This window comes from Cucurbita pepo, chromosome 3 (genome assembly GCF_057944985.1).
Source record: "Cucurbita pepo subsp. pepo isolate OVF chromosome 3, ASM5794498v1, whole genome shotgun sequence".
Lineage (NCBI taxonomy): Eukaryota > Viridiplantae > Streptophyta > Magnoliopsida > Cucurbitales > Cucurbitaceae > Cucurbita > Cucurbita pepo.
The window spans coordinates 3,355,970-3,375,459 of NC_141800.1; the positions used below are offsets into that span (position 1 = coordinate 3,355,970).

The 19,490-nt window shown below is 32.2% G+C and overlaps 2 protein-coding genes and 1 pseudogene across 5 annotated transcripts; 1 reads left to right on the forward strand and 2 right to left on the reverse strand.

The window, feature by feature from the left end:
• Positions 1–5,823: 5,823 nt before the first annotated feature.
• LOC147793064 (LOB domain-containing protein 25 pseudogene) lies at positions 5,824–6,744 on the reverse strand (annotated as a pseudogene). Its single transcript, XR_015420415.1, has 2 exons — positions 6,714–6,744; positions 5,824–6,619 (listed from the first exon to the last, which is right to left on the reverse strand). The product of XR_015420415.1 is annotated as an LOB domain-containing protein 25 pseudogene (transcript).
• Positions 6,745–9,504: 2,760 nt separating this feature from the next.
• MKK3 (mitogen-activated protein kinase kinase 3) lies at positions 9,505–13,701 on the forward strand. Of its 3 annotated transcripts, none has more exons than XM_087121886.1 (11): positions 9,505–9,664; positions 9,761–9,918; positions 10,149–10,403; positions 10,883–11,101; positions 11,218–11,355; positions 11,466–11,633; positions 11,797–11,910; positions 12,118–12,225; positions 12,715–12,806; positions 12,920–13,309; positions 13,409–13,701. In XM_087121886.1, the coding sequence occupies exons 2-10, from the start codon at positions 9,817–9,819 to the stop codon at positions 13,278–13,280; spliced, it is 1,557 nt and encodes a 518-aa protein (XP_086978012.1). In that variant the 5' UTR covers positions 9,505–9,664; positions 9,761–9,816; the 3' UTR covers positions 13,281–13,309; positions 13,409–13,701. The 3 variants fall into 3 exon arrangements, with proteins under 3 accessions (XP_086978012.1, XP_086978013.1, XP_023528785.2); XM_087121887.1 differs by having other exon boundaries at positions 9,510–9,668; XM_023673017.2 differs by lacking the exon at positions 9,505–9,664 and having other exon boundaries at positions 9,770–9,918; positions 10,156–10,403.
• Positions 13,702–13,990: 289 nt separating this feature from the next.
• On the reverse strand, positions 13,991–18,760 carry LOC111791076 (uncharacterized). The gene is made up of 16 exons (XM_023672273.2): positions 18,570–18,760; positions 18,332–18,447; positions 18,121–18,229; positions 17,964–18,028; positions 17,648–17,686; positions 17,426–17,522; positions 17,208–17,304; positions 16,646–16,709; positions 16,498–16,574; positions 16,321–16,393; positions 16,144–16,223; positions 15,537–15,621; positions 15,370–15,438; positions 15,223–15,290; positions 15,091–15,139; positions 13,991–14,688 (listed from the first exon to the last, which is right to left on the reverse strand). Exons 1-16 carry the CDS (start codon positions 18,634–18,636, stop codon positions 14,332–14,334), a joined length of 1,512 nt encoding a protein of 503 aa, XP_023528041.2. The 5' UTR covers positions 18,637–18,760; the 3' UTR covers positions 13,991–14,331.
• Between the last annotated feature and the right edge of the window lie 730 nt (positions 18,761–19,490).

Below are 19,490 nucleotides of genomic sequence, written 5' to 3' on the forward strand. Positions count from 1 at the left end.
CTACAGAATCATATATGAAGTCGGCCCACCAACTTCTTGTCAATAGACCTCGGTTTAAGATAATTATATACAAATACATATTCGAAGAAAGAAAGAAAAAAATAAAATAAAATGAAATTGAAAACCCCTTTTAAATTAAAATATTTATCATAATATTTGTTAATCATGGAAACTTGATAAGATAATGAATTAAAATATGATTGTATATTTAAATTAATTTAGCTTTGTATTTTGTCAATTTCACTATTTAGGAACATTTCCCATCATAATTTAATTTAATTTATCGTACCAAAATTATTTTGATACAACCCTTTCTATCCATGCCATTTTCTATATCTAATAATTTCCACAAATCACTCTCATCATTGATATCAAATGTTCATCCAATAAATTATTATAAAGAAGTTTCGATCGACACCCGACTTTTTTTAACAATAAAACCGTCCCCATTTAACGAACTCTCAAGTCGAAACACCATAAGCTACAAGCTCTCCAGCAACCGCTAGCAAATATTATCAATTTCACACAAGGTTTTTAAAATGAGTTTGCTAGAGAGAGGTTTCCACGCTCTTTCCAACTGATGTGGGATCTCACAATCCACACCCCTTCAAAGCTAACACACCGTCTAGTGTCCCCTTCAACCGACGTGGAGTTTCACAATCCACCCTCTTTAGGGCTAGCACACCGTCTGGTGTCCCCTCCAACCGATGTGAAATCTCACAATCCACCCTCCATTGGGACTCAGCGTCCTCGCTAGAACACTGCTCGGTATCTGGCTTTGAGATCTTTTGTAACCGCCCAAGGTCATCACTAGTAGATATTGTCCGCTTTGGCTCATTACGTATCACCGTCAGCCTCATAGTTTTGAAACGCATCTACTATGGAGAGAGTCAAGCCCAACTTCAACCAGTGTCTCGCATCATTCGATGACTGACTTTGATATCATTTGTAACAATAGTTCAAACCCACCACTAATAGATATTGTTTTTTTTTTTTTAGCTTTCTCTCAAGGTTTTTAAAACGTGTTTATTAGGGAGAGATTTCCACACCCTCGTCAAGGATGCTTCTTTCCCCTCTCCAACTACTGGTACTCGTTTTTCTCTCAAATCAATGTAGGTTCTAACCATTTAGAATCAAACTTAGCAGCTTCAAAACCTTGTCAAATAATCCCTTTTCTTACTGGAAATAGGCTTCTCTCCTCAACTATCAGATTAAATTAAAATAATTTGTAAAAATAAAAAATAAATAAAACCCTAAACAAAAGCTAGAAAAATGCGATTTAAAATAAATAAATAAATAAATGGTTATTATTTGGACCATAAATACACGTTGGAATCTAATTGAATAAATAATTAATATTTAGTTATTAGATATTTAACTAAAAATAATTTGTTTTCAAAAATTGTGGTAGAGCATAATTTTTGGGTGTCCTTTCTTAATAAGTACTTGGAATCCAATCATGAGAAAGCAAAATAAAAATAAATAAATAAATAAATATAATAATAATAATAATAATAATAATAATAATAAAATCTAAATTCAAAGTATTCCATTAAAAACTTCACCTCCGGGGGAAAAACACTGATTTATTTCGAATCAAATAAATAATAATAATTTAATGGTAAATGGTTGGATTAATTTAAACCAATCAAAAGTTGAGGTTGAGCGTAATTGTCGGAGGTCATTTCTTAAAACAAAATAACTAAAATAAAAAGAAAATAAGAGTTTACTTAAAAAAAAATTATTAAAAATTAAATTAAATTTATAATAGTGAGCTTTTTCTTGCCCATCATCTCATTTAATCAACCTCAAATCATTGAACCATAATGAAAATTTTAAAAATAAAAAATAAAAAAATTAAATATAGAAAATAATAATTTAGACTCTAAAATTTAATTTATAATGATTTAAAGCTTATATTTTTTAAATTTTGTAATTATACACGTAAAATTAGTGACCGAATATGTTTATAAAATATAAAAAGTTAATTAACTCGTTAAATAATTAAAATTTATATTAAATTTAAACGTTACACTAACGCTTTATTTAATAATAAATTAATTTTATATGTAAAAATTAAATTCATAAACATTATTTTTGAGTATTATAGGGCGTTTATAAACTTAATTTCATCTCGAGAATATTTTATGCATTCATGCATTCAAAGCTATGGTATTTTGGGAAATAAATTATAGTGAAATTATTATCATTATTATTAATTTAGGAAATAATTATTGTTTAAATATAGTAAATGTTTGGATTAATTTAAACCAAACAAAATGTGAGGTTGAGCTTAATTTTCGGGAGAAAGTTATCAAATTCTTTGAATTAAATAATTAGAGAAAAAAAAAAAAAAAAACATAGGACGACAAGACATCAAAATTCTATTGAGAGAGCATGTGCGAAGGCCACCATGAATGATTGGGGATTCCTCCTCATCTCATCAATCAAATCATCCCTAATTAACATTTTTTTTATTTTACGTAATATTAATTAGAAATGAAAATATACTATTTTTCATTTATATAGTCGTGATCTTTATTTAATATACCAAAATTATAAGACACTCGTATATTTTAAAAATTACAAAACAATAAAAACGAAAAATTAAAGGTACTTGGTTAATTTTTTATTTTTTATTTGTTATTATTATTGTTATTTTTTCATCTCAAAATTTAATTATTTAATTATTTACCCGTTGAAATAAAGATTCTCGTAAAACGAGTAAGTTTACGTTTTTATAAAATTAGAGATTAAATTAAAAAATACTAAAAAATTATGGACTAAAATATAAATTCAACTTTATAATATTTTAGTTTAGTCGAGTCGAAGTTATTATATGATTTAGTCCTTAATATTTTGTATTTTTTAATTTAGTCTGTAATAATTTTTTTTTTATTAGTGAATATTAGAATTATTTGATGATAAATTTACACAATATAATACTCGAAAAATTGATAAAAACATTATTAAAAAAAATCATTTAAAAGAAATTGAAATTTCAATCCAATTTTTGAAGATTTTTTCTTTCTTTCCGAGCAATAAATTGAGTTAAAATTTGATATCGAGAACTAAATTAAAATTTATAAAAATAACAAACACTAAATTAAAAAATCGAGTAACCAATAATTAATAGAGATGGAATTAAAAAAAAAAAAAAAAAAAAAAAAAATTGGGGAACTAAATAGTATATTTAAGAAAAATAATAATTAATTCCCTATAATTTAGGACACTACCTTACGGGGGGGAGGGGGGGTTGGGCGAGGGCACGTCTTGGTGTCGCAGCCGTAAGACCATAGGTAACAGTAGGGAATGGTTGTAGGGTCGGTGGTCCTTTCCTAAGGCGTTTGGTGTGGGTCCCACGTCTCCTTTATTATTATTTTTATTTTTAAATTTTAAAATTTTTAAAATATTAGTACGACATGACGGCAGAGAGAGAGATATTCATGGACTTTTGCGACCCTACTTTCGGTTAACCACGCGTTTCAGTGACATGTCGGTTTTTTTAGTTTTTTTTTTTTGTCAACCAAATGGAAAATATTTAATAGTTTATCAATATATTTAATGTCTCTTAAAATTTTTATTAATATTTTTTTTTAAATAGTGAATTTTTTAAATATAAAAATTAATTTTATGTCTAGAGATGGAATGGTTTTTAAAATATTGGTTAATGTTAAGATATAATATTTAGAGAATATATTAGTTATGGAATATATCTTAAATATTATATTTTAATATTATTATTTTTATGATTTGTTTTATAGTATATTTTATTTTATTCTCAATGTGTAATTAATTTATATTTTTTTTATTCGTAAGTATTAGTTGCTAGCTTATATCTGCTTAATAGTTAATATTATTGATATAAATATTAGTTTTAAAGTTACGTTTTTATTGAAATAAATAATTTTAATATTATTTTGTTTTAATTAAAAAAATATTTTAAAATATTAGTTTTTTATGCACGAAAATTTTCTAAATAATTAAACTGATCCCAAGCATCTCATGTGACATTGTCATACGATAACTAATGACCAATCAAAGCTTACCTTTACTCAATTATGACCGAAATGCATTGTTTAGGTCCAAGTGCCACATCCCAACATACCATTACTATATCCACGTCTTCTCAGAGATTTTAAATTCGAACTCTGTATCGTGTAAGGTTTATTTGATTTAGACATGACATGATATATATAATACATATTCATGTTGAACTTCACACATTTTATACGTTGCATCAACTCATAGCCAAACAAATTGATTTTAATCATAACAGACGTTGTTTTTTATTAGAAGACTTGAACACTCATGTCGGCCAGGTTCGTAGCATACTTTCGACGTGTGTGTTCAGATAACCATCCAAACAACCCTATAAAAAAGTTATTTCATGATATTAATTCTTAACAAATTATTTAGAATCCAATAGGTATATATCTTATCACAATTATTGCTATAAAACTATGTTACAAATCATATTATTTTACCCCATTTATAACAAATTAAAAATAGCCACGTCATCCAACTTAAATAACGAGGAATATTATAATTTTATTTATTTATAATATATTATTAATTTTAAAAAATTATTTTAATTTCATATATATATATATAAACTACCGATTTTAAAATGACAATTTTTACCGCGTTTGGCTTGACACCCACATTATACATCATATAATTTCGATTAATTTTGAAAATATTATTATTTTTAGATGATTATAATCGGATTATTAAAAATAAATATAACTCAATCGTACGTGACATTTTTTAATTCAATATTTTATATTGTTTACGGTTTAACATAAACCTAACGTATATAAATCATTAAAAAATATTAATTTTGAGCAATTTTTATATTTTCTTTTGCTAAATAATTATTTTTTTAATATTTTATATGTATACACGTATTATTATTATTATTATTATTATCATCCTCGTCTATATTATAATTTCAACTATGATAAAATAATGTAAACGTAACTATTTTGTTTTTAATTTTTAATTTTTGAAAATATTGGTAGAAAATCGATACAATAAAAAAAAATTATAGATCAATGATTTAATTCATATTTTATTGTATGAACTTTTATTATTACTCTATTTTTCTTATTATATACTTTTAATATTATAGAATCTTTAAATTATGCGTATAATTTAAGGATCAAAATAAAATAAATATTGTATAATTTTGATTTCAAAGAAAATTCAAAATAATTATGAGAATTATTTAAAATATTAGCAACTGCCAAAATAAAAGAATAAAACAAAACAAAAATATCATATATAATAATAATAATAATAATAATAAAATATATCATAAAATATTTTGGGGTTGTTTTTCAAACTTGTTTGACAATAATATACTTTTTGAAACTCATTTCATATGAGTGTGACATTTAATGTTTTTTTTTTTTTCTAAACGACATATATATCACGTCGTTTTGTCAAGAAATAGCCATTTCTTTATGCCAATCCTTTCACCAATTATTAATTTTATATTAAATTCATTGATTTTTTATTTTTGAATAATCGATTTTCACTTATTATTTAGTTTCTGAAAAAAAAAATTGAAATTCAATTCATAGTTAAAAAAAAAAAAAAAAAAAAAAAAAAAAACTTATTTTATTTTTAAAATTTTAAAAATAATAAATAATTATAGAAAATAAATAACCAAGGAAAATTACAAACAAGAGAGATGTTAATAATTAAATCATAAGAAATAAATAATAAATAATAAATATTATTTACCATATCATTCCAAACAGATATTTAAAATATACAACATATATTAATTTATATATGTTTATATTGATATATAACAAGATAATTGCAAATTACACCTCCTACTTTGATCTATTTGAAAAGTTATACCTCAAAGATTCTTATGATTTGCAAATATACCCTTCTAAGAATTATAATACCAAAAGGGTACTTATAATTCATAGATTTTGCAAATTATAAGGATGTTTGGAACCATTTTCAAAACATAGAGAGATATAATTTGCAAATTAGACTAACTTAAAGGTGTGATTTGTAATTATAATTTATATTTATTAATCAAATTGCGTAATGAAAAATTTACTTGAACTCTGGTTTGTCATGGCCATCTCCACAAGAGCCATTATGGCTACTACTCCATGGAGAAAAGTAGGGATTGGAATAGTAGTGCCCATAGCTAGAGGTGGATGAGCTTCCGTCGTGGCTGGTCGACGACGACCTTCGAGCGTATTGCGAGGACGAGGACGGAGACGGGGCAGGGATTTCGGTGCAGGCGTAGCGAATGAGATTGGCGTTGGTAGCGTCGAGCTCTTTTTGGAGCTTGATGACTTGCCTTTGGAGTATGGAGATGGCGCCAACGCAGCCATAGACGGGGTCTTTCATCCTCGCCTCGGCCTCGTAGGCGAGCGAGTTCACGGCGTCGTCCCGTTGGTGTGGTTGGACTTCGTTCAGCAGTTTGCTGACATTGCTGGCACCGAAGATCTTGTGAACGTTGGCGAACTTTTGGGGCTCCTCCGGCGGGAAATAGGGCGCGAAAACGCAATCGGGTAGGCATTTTCGGCGGAGGAACTTGCAGGCTGCACAGGGGGAGTTGGAATAGGTGGAAGAAGACATGTTCCTGCAAGAATAAGATGAAGAAAGGAACAAATATTTAATCAAAATTAGTAAGGTAAGAAGAAAAGTTATGAAATGGGTTTGTGTAAAAATTGGACCTTTGAAGATTTTGTAGGTCTAGAGAGAGAGAGAGAGGAGAGAGAGTAGTTTGAGACCAGAAATCATGGCTTAAATATGAGATTTTTGCTGAAAAAAACACACCAACACATATTGCTACACGACAACCTTAATTTTTTGTACCTTGTTTTTTTGGTCTGTCAGAGCCGTCTTTCTTTCTTACCATTGGAAATTCTTTTTAAGATTTGCATTAAATTTTAGGTAATCTTCTAGCTCTCTACGTATACATCCTTTTATGTGTATTTCTTACCTATATATATATGGTTTAGCTCGTAATTCTATATGGGTTTATTGGAATAGGGTTCGAGGGAATCTTTTGAGGTGATTTAGCTCTTAACTTGATATGGGTTTATTAGAATAGGGTTCGAGGGAATCTTTTGAGGTTATTTAGCTCATAATTTCATATGGGTTTTTTGGAATAAGGTTCGAGATAATGTTTTTGGGTTATTTAGCTCATAATTTCATCTGGGTTCTTTGGAATAAGGTTCGAGATAATGTTTTTGGGTTATTTAGCTCATAATTTCATCTGGGTTCTTTGGAATAGGGTTCGAGAGAATGTTTTTGGGTTATTTAGCTCATAATTTCATCTGGGTTCTTTGGAATAGGGTTCGAGATAATCTTTTAAGGTTATTTAGCTCATAATTTCATTTGGGTTTTTTGGAATAGGATTCGAAAGAGTTTTTTAGGGTTATTTAGCTCCTGATTTCATTTGGAGTTTATGGAATAGAATTCGTGAGAATCTTGTAGGATTATCTAACTCATAATTTCATTTGAGTTTTATCAAATAGGGTTCGAGATAATCTTTTAAGGTTATTTAGCTCATAAATTCTTCGATATTTTATTCTTCGAATGGTAAAACTAGGGATAACGAGAGAGAGAAGAAGAAAAGATAAGTTTCCTGTTGAAAGTTGAGGGTTATGTATAAAATTTGGTAGAAGGTCACTTGGCCTTCCCTAATTGCATCAAAGGCAAAGGCAATGGCATAGCCCTCGATGCATGTTTGTTGTCCCTAAATCAATTTCTCTCTCCTCCCCTTACCTCTTTGTCGATCTAAAAGGCGATGACTAGTTACACTTAACTTTAGACGTGGAGAGACCAAATTTGCAATTTAATTATTAAAAAAAATAAGAATTATCAGTTATTTCAAATATATGACGACCCAGATTCAACTTTAGCAGATATTATCTCAATATTGTCGTTTTTGGGCTTTCCCTTGAGGGGATCCCCTCAAGTCTTTAAAACGTACGTGTTAGGGGAAGGGGAAGGTTTCCACGCCCTTATAAAGGGTGTTTTGTTCTCCTCCCTGTTGGATGATGGAAGTCCCACATCGGCTAATTTAGTGAATGATCCTGGATTGATAAGTGAGTAATACTAACTCCATTGGTATGAGGTCTTTTGGGAAGCCTAAAGCAAAGTCATGAGAGCTTATGCTCAAAGTGAACAATATCATATCATTGTGGAGAGTCGTGTTCGTCTAACACTCCCAACTAATGTGGGACTCTCACAAAATAAGTTATATTGGTCGAGCACTATATAACACTTAATCGAGTGCATTTGGGTCGACTTTAAAAAAAAAAAAGTGCTTTTACTTCTAGAAGAAACGTGAATTGAAAATGAATCATCAACCAAACATTACAAATTCTTAAACGAACCCTTTAGGTCATAGGATGAACACTTTAATATGATGATTTTGTACGATGAGTGGCTTCGACATGTCAAAAGCGCCTCCAAACATGTGGATTGTACCATATTAAAGCTCGTTGATATATTTAGATTCAAAGTCATCATGTGCTTACATGATTGTAAATGAATTTCTCTTTCTCTCTCTCCCTCTTTTTCGCTCGTTTCTTCTAGAATTTAGATAAAAGCACCCCCTTCGATATTTAGTATTAAATTATAGTTTATTATATATATATATCTCATCTTTTATTATAAAGAAAATTTCTATTTATTACTTTTTTTTTTCTTCATATATTTTTTTTTTTTTGTAATTTATTTGATTATAAATAGATAACTTTCGCACCATTTAGCAAACATTCTCATGGTATCAGAGTCTTTCGGTTTAACAACTCCGATCTTTTCTTTTCAATGACTTCTAAATCCTCTACTATTCTTCTCCACCACCACTGTTGGCTTTGACGCTGCAAGGGCAGTCGTCATGGCTACTGCAGGCGAAGTCGATTGATTACTCTTCGGCTCCACCCTATTGACCCCCAAATCACCTTTCGTCATAGTTTGTACATACAACCGATTGTGTATGTACTAAAATAAATTAGGATCAAGTTGCAAGTAGATATGATAGTTTATAATTAATTATAATGCTAATGACGATTATCGAACGAGTATTATGAAAGAACACATAAGAACCAAGTGTATGAAATTGGATTACAAAATTTATGAATTTATGGAGTAATGTTTATTACCTTATTTTTTAAAAATTAAATTCAATAATCAAACGGTTATTAGAATTTTTATTAATTTGGTAAAATAAATTAGTTTAATATTATTTTTCCAGTGATCAGATTATATTAGAAAAAAAATATCAATAAATAAATAGAAATAAAATTCATAAAACAGTATAATTTTTTTAAAAAAAATTGATTAAAGGTGGTATAGCCAAAACTACGTCGTTTAAGCTAGAAACCGAAACGACGGACTAGTCATTAGTCAAAGTGGCAAAATCCCAAACGAGAATCCACGTCCCATAAAATTGAAATCATACGGCGTCGTTTTTGGAGTAACGAATAAAGAAGCTTTCAAAACCGACACTGGGTGGCGAAATTTTATTGGCGAGATCACAGGCGTGCCTAATAGCAAGCAAATCAGCAACCCGAATTTCCCGATTCGGCGCGCTGTGGGACATGCTCGAATCTCTCCGACCAGATTTATCGGAGGAAAGCGATTTCGGGGTTTTTGAAGAGATTTTTCGATTGTGAGTGAGTGATTCGATCGCGTTTTTTATCGTTATAATTTCACTATTCCAAATTCGCTTACAATTCTCTGTTTTGCTGTTCATTGTTCGTTTCAGTTCTAGCTTCTTTCCCCCACGATCAGTATCTCTAGTGTTGTACAGATTATTCGAACATGGCGGGTCTCGAGGAACTCAAGAGAAAACTTACTCCCTTGTTTGATGCTGAAAAGGGGCTTTCTATGGATTCCCCTGTGGACCCTTCTGATTCATATACGGTAACCTAATTGCAATTTAAATTTTAGAAAAGGGGTTTTTCTTTCTGATTGTTAAGAATATGAATTAATTTTGAGTTAGTGGATGATTTAACCTAACATCATAGTTGAAGGTCTTAATATTCGTAGTATTCATAGTTTGTGCTAGTTTTCAAGCCTGCAAATGAAGTGTGGATGAATAGAAATAAATGATTGACACTAATTGTTTGAGACCTTTATTGTTGTTTCTGAAGTTTTCAGACAATGGGACTGTTAATTTGCTGAGCCGATCATATGGGGTTTACAATTTTAATGAGCTAGGGTTACAAAAATGTACGTCGTGGCTTGCCGATGATTCGGGGAGTAGCGAAAGGACATATCGATGTGCTTCCCGTGAAATGAGGATATTTGGAGCCATTGGTAGTGGGGCTAGCAGTGTTGTTCAGAGAGCTATCCACATTCCTGCTCATCGAATCATGGCATTGAAGAAGATTAATATCTTTGAAAAGGTTTGTGATTTGGCATTCTCACTGTTTCTTTGCTTGTTGATGGTTTCTTTTAGCAATGACGCGTAATCGTGATGTGTTGAAGAGGTCATCTTTGAGATTCAGAACATGTTCTTGTTTTAAAGAGAGAATGTTTATGGTCCAGAAGGCAGCATAGTTGAAATTCATAATCTTAACGACATTTATGTGTTGGGCTACCCTATATGTTCCTTAACGACATTTATGTTATGGAAATAGAAGCATATTGATGTCTTAAACTAGTGGCCACCATAGTTTGAGTCCACGACTTCAAAGATCGTATGAGTATAGAACATTTCAACTTGCTAACTATGCTAATCCATAGTGGTTTTGTTTAAGCCAATTCATATGCTTACTGTACTTCATTATTTTGTTTGCAGCTAATGGTACTATGATCTTTTAGTGTAAACAAATCTCAAATGAATTAGAAGTCATCCATCTTAATCTTTTTCTTATGTTTCTAGGAGAAAAGGCAGCAGCTTCTTACCGAGATAAGGACACTATGCGAAGCACCCTGTTCCGAGGGCCTTGTGGAGTTTCATGGAGCATTTTATACCCCTGATTCTGGGCAAATTAGCATAGCTTTGGAGTACATGGATGGAGGGTCGTTGGCAGATGTCCTGCGTTTGAAAAAATGTATACCCGAGCCTGTCCTTTCGTCTATGTTTCAGAAACTTCTTCAAGTATAGTTTTCTTTTCCCTTTCTCATTTATTATCCCCAAAATTCTGGGGTATATTTCCAATAATCGGCTTACTTGTTCTATTAACTAATTGGTACCATTTCATTCTGGTTTTTAAGGGTCTAAGTTATCTGCATGGAATGAGACATTTGGTTCACAGAGATATAAAGCCAGCCAATTTACTTGTAAATCTTAAGGGTGAAGCAAAAATTACTGATTTTGGCATAAGTGCTGGCTTGGAGAATTCAATGGCAATGGTTAGTTTTAATAGTTAGCATCGTTACCATTTCCCTCGGTGTTATTGACCATTGAATTGGAGGCAACCGAGACAAGTTTTTGTTAACTCGGTTTTTGCACGTGATAACAGTGTGCTACTTTCGTCGGAACTGTCACGTACATGTCACCAGAGCGAATTCGAAACGAGAGCTATTCTTATCCAGCTGACATTTGGAGCCTTGGGCTTGCACTCTTTGAGTGTGGTACTGGTGAATTTCCATATTCAGCTACTGAAGGTCTAGTGAACCTCATGTTGCAGGTATGAGCTTATGATCAAAAGATATCCTGCTTTTTCTTCTACGTGTGAATTACACCATTTCTGGAACTTATTTGTTCGGTGTACTTTCATGACCAGATTGCCTTTTAACTTATGTAATGTTGCATTCTTTTTGTGTTTTCTAAACTCTTTTCCTTTACGATAGATTTTGGATGACCCGTCTCCATCGCCATCAAAACATAAGTTTTCTCCGGAGTTTTGCTCGTTTGTTGATGCTTGCTTGCAGAAAGATGCAGATGCTAGGCCAACAGCGGAGCAGGTAAGTCTATGCAAATTAACACGGGTCTTTTTAGATTTTGATCGTGCATGCTGGTTCAAGATGTATTCAATTACTAAAATCCAAATCAGAACTAGATTAATATTTTCAAAGATTTTTTGTTTTTGCTATGTAAAGACCTTATATCTCTTGAGGTAGGCAACACTGGTTCAAGATGGATAATGTTTGTTGATACGTCTCTGATTGCAGCTGCTTTCACACCCATTTATCAAAAAATATGAGGATGAACAAGTAGACTTGGCAGCTTTTGTACAGAATGTGTTTGATCCAATACAGAGGATGAAGGACTTGGCCGATGTAAGTATATAATATTTATGTTCTTAGTCTATTACCTATTAAACAACATTACCCTTACAAAATTACGAATATCATTCTAAGAGGCAGCCGATGTTCGGTCTGATCTCGTATGCAGTTTTTGAAATAGTCCTTTGGGTTCTTCTAGTATGAATATGGTGGAGCTGTGCTGGTGAAATAATCGTAGTCTTACAAGAACCTGAAGTCCAATATCTTAAACACCATTGTGAATTTTTGTAACAGCTTAAACTCATTGCTAACAGATATTGTCCTGGGCTTTTCCGATGGAGAGGGGAACGAAGCATTCCTTATAAGGGTGTGGAAAACTCTCCCTACCATACGTGTTTTAAAACCTTGAAGGGAAGCCTGAAAGGAAAAGCCGAAAGAGGACAATATCTACAAGCGGTGGGCTTGGGCTATTACACTTTTGCACGGTAAGACTGGATGCTGACCTCGTTTTTTTTTTTTTCTTTCTTTATTTTCTCTTACCAGATGTTGACCATTCATTATTACTTGCTCTTTGATGGACCTGATGAATTATGGCACCATACAAAGGCTTTATACCATGAAAGCTCAACTTTAAGGTAGTGTGTTGTTGTTTATGTTTTACCTCCTCTATAAACAATGGAGTTGGGAGACAATCCTCTTGATGGTTAAATTGGAATAAGTCACGACTCTTGCATACTTTTATTTAAAGTTTCTCAGGGAAGCAATTTTCTGGTCCAAATGATATCTTTGCCAAACTATCAGACATTCGAAGTACATTAGGGGGAGACTGGCCTCTTGAAAAACTAGTTCATGTCGTCGAGAAACTCCAATGCCGAGCTCACGGTCAGGATGGAGTTGCCGTAAGGGTGTCTGGATCCTTCATTGTTGGGAACCAGTTCCTCATATGCGGAGACGGTGTACAAGTAGAGGGACTGCCAAATTTTAAGGATCTCTCCATTGACATGGCGAGTAAGAAAATGGGATCCTTCCGTGAGCAGTTCATCATTGAACCGAGTGCCCTCATCGGCCGATACTTCATAGCCAAACAAGAGCTTTATATAATTCAATAGGAAAACGCCACTGCTGTTTGATCCTGCTGGTATGTTCAAGCCTCGACTCGTCTTATTATGCTTTATGATTCTAACTTAGAAGCATGATCCTTGTTGAGCTGTTGATAAGTTTATGCAACTCTTTGCAGTTTGTACAACTTTTTGTGAATCTGCAAACAAAAATGGATCAATCTCATCTGTAATTCCCATAGCAGAAATTATGTATCGAAATGTACTCGACCGTCGTAATTTAGCAGCCAGGGGTCGCAGCCGGTTCGTACACAAGATGAGTCAGTCATCTTCAAAGCAGCAGCACTTGAGGCCTCTCTTAGTGAGAATACTATATATGTCAAACTTGTTTAGTTATCTTCAGGATGAGTCTCTTAATTGTATATTTGTTTAGTTACAAATGTGTTATATATCACGTGCTAATTTTTTGTTATTGGTTTTTAATCATAGTTACTTTTTTCTTGTAAATTTTTTCATTTTTTTAAAACTTAATTTAAAATGTTGTTTTATTTTTCATTTATTATTTTAGGTTCTTAAATTAAATCAATATCAATATATTTTCTTGGAGAGTAACTCCATAAACACAAAAATACTTATTGTTTACTTCGAAGTTCAAACTCCATGACGTTAAATTTAATTTAAAATAGTTATTTACATTAATTATTCCTTACTTATGCACACGAGTAATAACTACTAATAAAACTCTTTGACACTAATCAAAGCATAACTCAAACCGTAGATAACTACTAATAATTAACTCTCGACGCCAATGCTTTAAACTGTCGAACGTATAAATTCTACAAGTTAAGACTTCACATAAATCTGTACATAAAACTGCTTCCCTCACTATACATCCCAAATACAAGCCATCACATCAAATATACCACATCATCTCATGACTTCCAAAACTAAGGTATAAAGTTAACAAGAAAATCATCAGCTTCCAAGTGCAAACTGGGGGAGGTTTCTTGTTCTAAAGGCTTCTATTTGGACCCACCACCATAACTAGTGCTCGAAGAATGAATTGGAAAAATATGTACTCTTCCTCTTAGTGAGTCTTGCTTTATGGAGCAACTAGAAAGTAATCTCGGATTGTTTTTCTTTTCATGGAGGAAGGAGGAGGATTGAGAACAGAAGATGGGCTTTTCGAATTGGCTTCAGGAGTTTTCTCAAAGCTTTCAATTAAAGCAGCTGATAAAACTCTTTTTACCTTGGATTCGGGAGTGCCTAATTTATGCTCCATGTCCATGGCATTTGAATTGGAGGGAGCAGCACAAGCTCTGTCGAAGTATGGAGAATCTGAAGTATCAGAGTCTTTGGCCTGTTCTATGGTAGGCATTGCCATAATTCTCTTTCGGTTGCCTGAAGTTGGCCTTTTGCTTGAGCTGCAACTGTTGTTTTGAGAATTCCATATTCGAACCTATCAGATAATTTTCCAAGAGTAAGAATCACAAATGGTGATGATCACAAAACAATCTTTACTAGAAACTTGACTGTGTTTGAAATTTTATCTTTTAGAACTTAAAGACATAGTTGTACAGCCTATAGAAGAGATCATGTTCAAGTAAGATAAGTGTCTGAAATCTTATCTTTGAAGTCACTTAGAGGAAGACCAATGTTGATTTCCAAAATGACTAATGAAAGATAAACTACAGAACTTTTAGAGTTGGATTAGAATGTAACAATTTAAAGGTGAAAGAAGTATGAAAATTTAGAGATAGGTTAATCTTTGGATTAATCAACTGTTATCTTAGCAAACCAAGAAATTGTGTTCAGAGAATAAGAAATTGAATACTACATCCAGTTTAATTCACTTGCATACCGTGAAATCATCTGAAGATGTCACAAACTTCCCGACTTCAAACGAAGACCTGTAAGAGGCTAAAATCTTCAGTAATGATTTTAATAATACCGGAGGGCTAAGAACAAGTGGCAAAAGGTTTAAAGAAAGTACCAATCCACCGCCGAAACTTCTCCATTATGTTTTGTTAATGTGATGGGATCTTCATGAGGCTTATCCACCTGATTGGACACAGCTTTTGAATTCGTGCTACAATTTAACCATACTACAAATAAAGCTTGTTATTAAAAGGATTCTGACCTGCCAAACATGGGCATTTCCATCGGTAGAACCACTGAGAAGGTAAGAAGCATCAGGACTGATTACAGACTGAAAAAGCAAGAAAGAGACATTAAATATGAAAATGCCTTCAAAAGAAAATTTTGCAAAAGACTAATGACTTCAAGGCTTGCTGAAACTACGCTCACCTTTACAAAGAAAGAATCTATTTGGCATCCAGAAAATGATTTTACAGGACCCTTCTCCAGCTGAAGTACATTGTACAAATATATTCTGTTATAGAGACAAAAAAATTTAGATCATGCTCTTGTTTGCGCTGATGCTAGCTCTATAAAAATATACACAAATGATACCAGGAAAGTTTCCACAATATAAGCAATTTGAAGGCACGAACACCCAAAAGCAGCTAGAGATAGGTTTTTTTTTCTCTTTATGAGAAACAGCCTAAAGGCCTTAAGGATAAGAGGTCCCTAAACCTAATTTGGAGGATTAATAAGGAAAGATGTCCAATTCTAAATTGATGGGGAACATTTTTTATTACAGAAGGAACTGTGTAAGGCACTCCAAGACAAGACGATAAACTGTACTTTTTCCCGAAACAAATGAAAAGAATATGCTAATCTGAGAATAATCTGTATTCCTTTCTTTCAAAAATTGCCAAAGAAGACTTCTACTATCATTGCTACACAAAATCTTTGCTTTCTTTTTAAACCATCAGCCGAACAAAATCTAGAGCTAGGTGTTTAGAATTCATGAAACTGGAAAGTGTGGCTCGATATTAAATGAGTTAATTACCTATTATTCATGCAAGATGTCGAAAGAAATGCCCCATTGGCGTCTTGGGATAGGCTAGATATACCATGTAATCTCGTATCCTACAAATGAACATGGTAGATTATAATTAGACTCAAAGCATCAATGGTACGCAGAAATCTAAATAATATGTCATTGTATCTTTGATTTGAACATTACCTTATCGCTGGATTTGGGTTGGCACTGAGTGGTTGCACTTTTCAAATTTCTTGTATCCCAGAACTTCACTACGCTGAAGACAGAAAAAACTAACAGCAGTAACATGTGATAGCTTCTGACATGGAAATCTACTCCCAGCTTTATATAAAGACAGTTGACTGTAAATCTAACACGCACCTATCCACTGCACCAGCTGTGGCTACGGTGAGTTCGTCTTTTAGATAAAGAACAGAAGTTATGCTCTTCGAAGCAGACTGGAGAATTTGAAAGGCTAAGTAAGATCTAATACCAATCAAATAACAAAAAGAAGATGGTAATAGCAAACCTTTTGACGCCTGATGCGCTTTGCATGAGAGGAAAGATGAGCTCCTTTAACTACTGCAGTTGCTCTGTTCAAGGTAATTTGGGAAGTTGTAAGAACACTACCAAAAGGGATATTAGTGTTTTGGAATATCTTCCGAAAACAATGCCTTTTAACATAAATCAATTTTCTATATGCACTTTGGAAAAAATTATTGATCGAGTGTGTATAGTGTTAGTTGGGAATGACTTTAAAGTATGAATGTGTTTTCCTTAAAGAATATTAATAAATAAGAACTTTAAAAAAATTGAAAATCTATATATGAAGAAGATACAAATTATTCAAAAATGTCTTTTGATTACTCAAAATCCTAGAAAAGATGTAGTGAGAAAAAAAAAACATATTTGTAGTTACTAGAATCACCTACGAAAATTGTTACTAAAATACTTTTAAAAATGTAACACAGACAAACATTTTTTATATTAATTGAAAATGTTTTTTTTTAAGTGCTTAAACCAGAAGATATTCCAATCAGACCCTATGGCACTAAAGTTCAGTTAAAACAACGACCACCACTTCTACTTACTGCAGACACAGCTCCTCACTTCCAACTTTGCAACAAGAACTGGTTCTCAAGTCCCAGTGAGCAAATGAGCCATCTCTTGAACCAGATACAATGATATCTGTATGAGTCAATGAAAATCAATCATTCGAGGATAGTAGCTCCTTTTAATACTCTCTCAGATATGACTATTTGAATGTTTAAACAAAATATTCATGGATTAAATAATATGAAATGTGTACCATGATTAGTTGGATGAGATGATATAGATTTCACACTTCCTTTGTGCCCTCTCAATATTCCTATGCATTTCATTTCCTGAACATCCCATAACTTCATCTGTAGAAGTCGAATTGGAAGGTACAACTTACTCCCAGATGAAAAAAGCATGATATTGTTCGAACTATAGAGAAGATGTTCAATAAATGAATAAACTGATCTAAGAGCAAAATGGTGATACTTACAGATTGATCCCCGGAGGCTGTAATCATTTGAGTGTCGTCCTGAACAACATTAGCATTTCATGATTTAGGATGCAATTTTTTTTCTGCTTTCCACAATTGAAGTGGTGGGGATCAAAGTCATTGAAATTTGACATGGTAATTGGTACCTTTATCTAGTAAATTATATTTGAATTGACGATTTAGGATGCAGTTACCATTGTATAAGAAAATTAATGCATGTACTGACTTTTTATTGTATTGATAAAAATTACAAAAAATGAAGGGAAAAAAAGTCTGAAGCGGTAACTACAGAGAGAGGATTGAGCTTGTAAACTACCTTGATCCAACAAACATCAAACACAGCATTGCGATGGGCTTCCCATTCACAAACCCTAGACTTCTCTGTAAAATAAATGTGATTCAGTTACATAGAAACTAAAATCAATCAAAATCCACATTCTACAGGGTTTATGTGATGGAAATGAGATCAAAACCTGAATTTTCCTCGTGAGATGAAAACAATGAAAATCTTCTGCAAGTATTGAACAGGCTTACGAACCCATCCTCGTCCGAAAGTGCAAAAATGTGCGAGTTCTTCAACGTCTACAAAGAAACAAGTTCACAATATCCTCCAATCATTCTCAAACCTAAACAGAGGGAATACGCAAATATCAAACAATGTCAAAAGGCTCATCGAATCGAAACCTTGCAGAACGAAACGGCCAATGGCGGCGTCTGGTCGCCGTCGTGTTCAACAGCTAAAGCTCCGACTTCCTTGAAGCTAAGAGCAATATCAGTGGAAAATCGCGGCCGCTTTCGAACTAAGAATGAGATTGCCGAGTGTTAGAAGACAGAGATTGAAACAAGAGAAAAAAAAAAACAAAAAAAAAAAACAAAAAAGATGAATAAGAAACAGCGATTGGCAATTGAGAAAGAAGGAAACCTCTGAATCCATTGAACTCTCTGGAACTGAGATCTTGAAAGAACGATTGTGATCTTGAAATCTCCATTGAGTAGCTTGAATCAGTCTCCGGGGATGAAAAACTAGAATGAAAAATGTTGAAGATGGGTGTTTCGCTTGAATCTGAAGAGATTTGAGACCCAACTTGGCGCCAGTGGTTGTGTTCTAATGGCGGGAACTTGAATTTTACCTTCCATCGTTCTTGGCGGAGGCGCCATTTTTATTTTATTTTTATTTATTATTTTTCTTTTTTCTTTTTTTTGTAAGTAAATGGTATTAATATTTAATAAATATCGAAAGTTTTAGGAATATTTTTTAAATATAAAATTGATATTTTATATAAGTTAGTGGTTAAAATATTTAGCTAAAATTATATTACAAAGTGAAAATATAAAACTTGGGTAAATTATTTAAAATAAAATGGTAAAAACTAAACTTTCTACTCATAGCTCGACTGGTTGACCGAACAACTACAATCTTATTTATATTCAACGTTTATGAACTATAGTTGAGAAGAGACAAATTCGTGTTACAAATTAAATTTCTTTCCTCGATTAATTAAAATATCTAATTAAGAGCACGAATCCATGTAATTTGAAAAAATAACGTTCGAATAAAAGCACGAGTCTAAACACGTATTTCAATTATTTGTTAAGAGGAATAAGTATGGCTAGGAGATTTTGAAACTTTGGTTCGGGTTTCGTGGGACGGACTATATACAAATAGAACTAAATCAATAAATTTCAAAATACCACGTTATATTTATAAATAACCGAGCTCGCGTTAATTTTCAATTAATTAATTTAAAATAATAAATTTACAGATTTTTTAATTAATTGCATTAGGGGCTAAAAATTAATTTAAATATATTTGATTTATTTATTTTTAGTTAATTAATAGTCA

Excerpts from the sequence above, each read along its gene's own strand:
- MKK3 (XM_087121886.1), top strand. The coding sequence starts at position 9,817 with ATGGCGGGTCTCGAGGAACTCAAGAGAAAACTTACTCCCTTGTTTGAT. Across the intron at positions 11,356-11,465 it reads TGGAGAATTCAATGGCAATG|TGTGCTACTTTCGTCGGAAC; the intron begins GTTAGTTTTAAT and ends ACGTGATAACAG. Across the intron at positions 12,807-12,919 it reads CATGAAAGCTCAACTTTAAG|TTTCTCAGGGAAGCAATTTT; the intron begins GTAGTGTGTTGT and ends TTTTATTTAAAG.
- LOC111791076 (XM_023672273.2), bottom strand. The coding sequence starts at position 18,636 with ATGGAGATTTCAAGATCACAATCGTTCTTTCAAGATCTCAGTTCCAGA. Across the intron at positions 18,448-18,569 it reads AGAGTTCAATGGATTCAGAG|TTCGAAAGCGGCCGCGATTT; the intron begins GTTTCCTTCTTT and ends TCTCATTCTTAG. Across the intron at positions 16,394-16,497 it reads ACAGCTGGTGCAGTGGATAG|CGTAGTGAAGTTCTGGGATA; the intron begins GTGCGTGTTAGA and ends TTCTGTCTTCAG.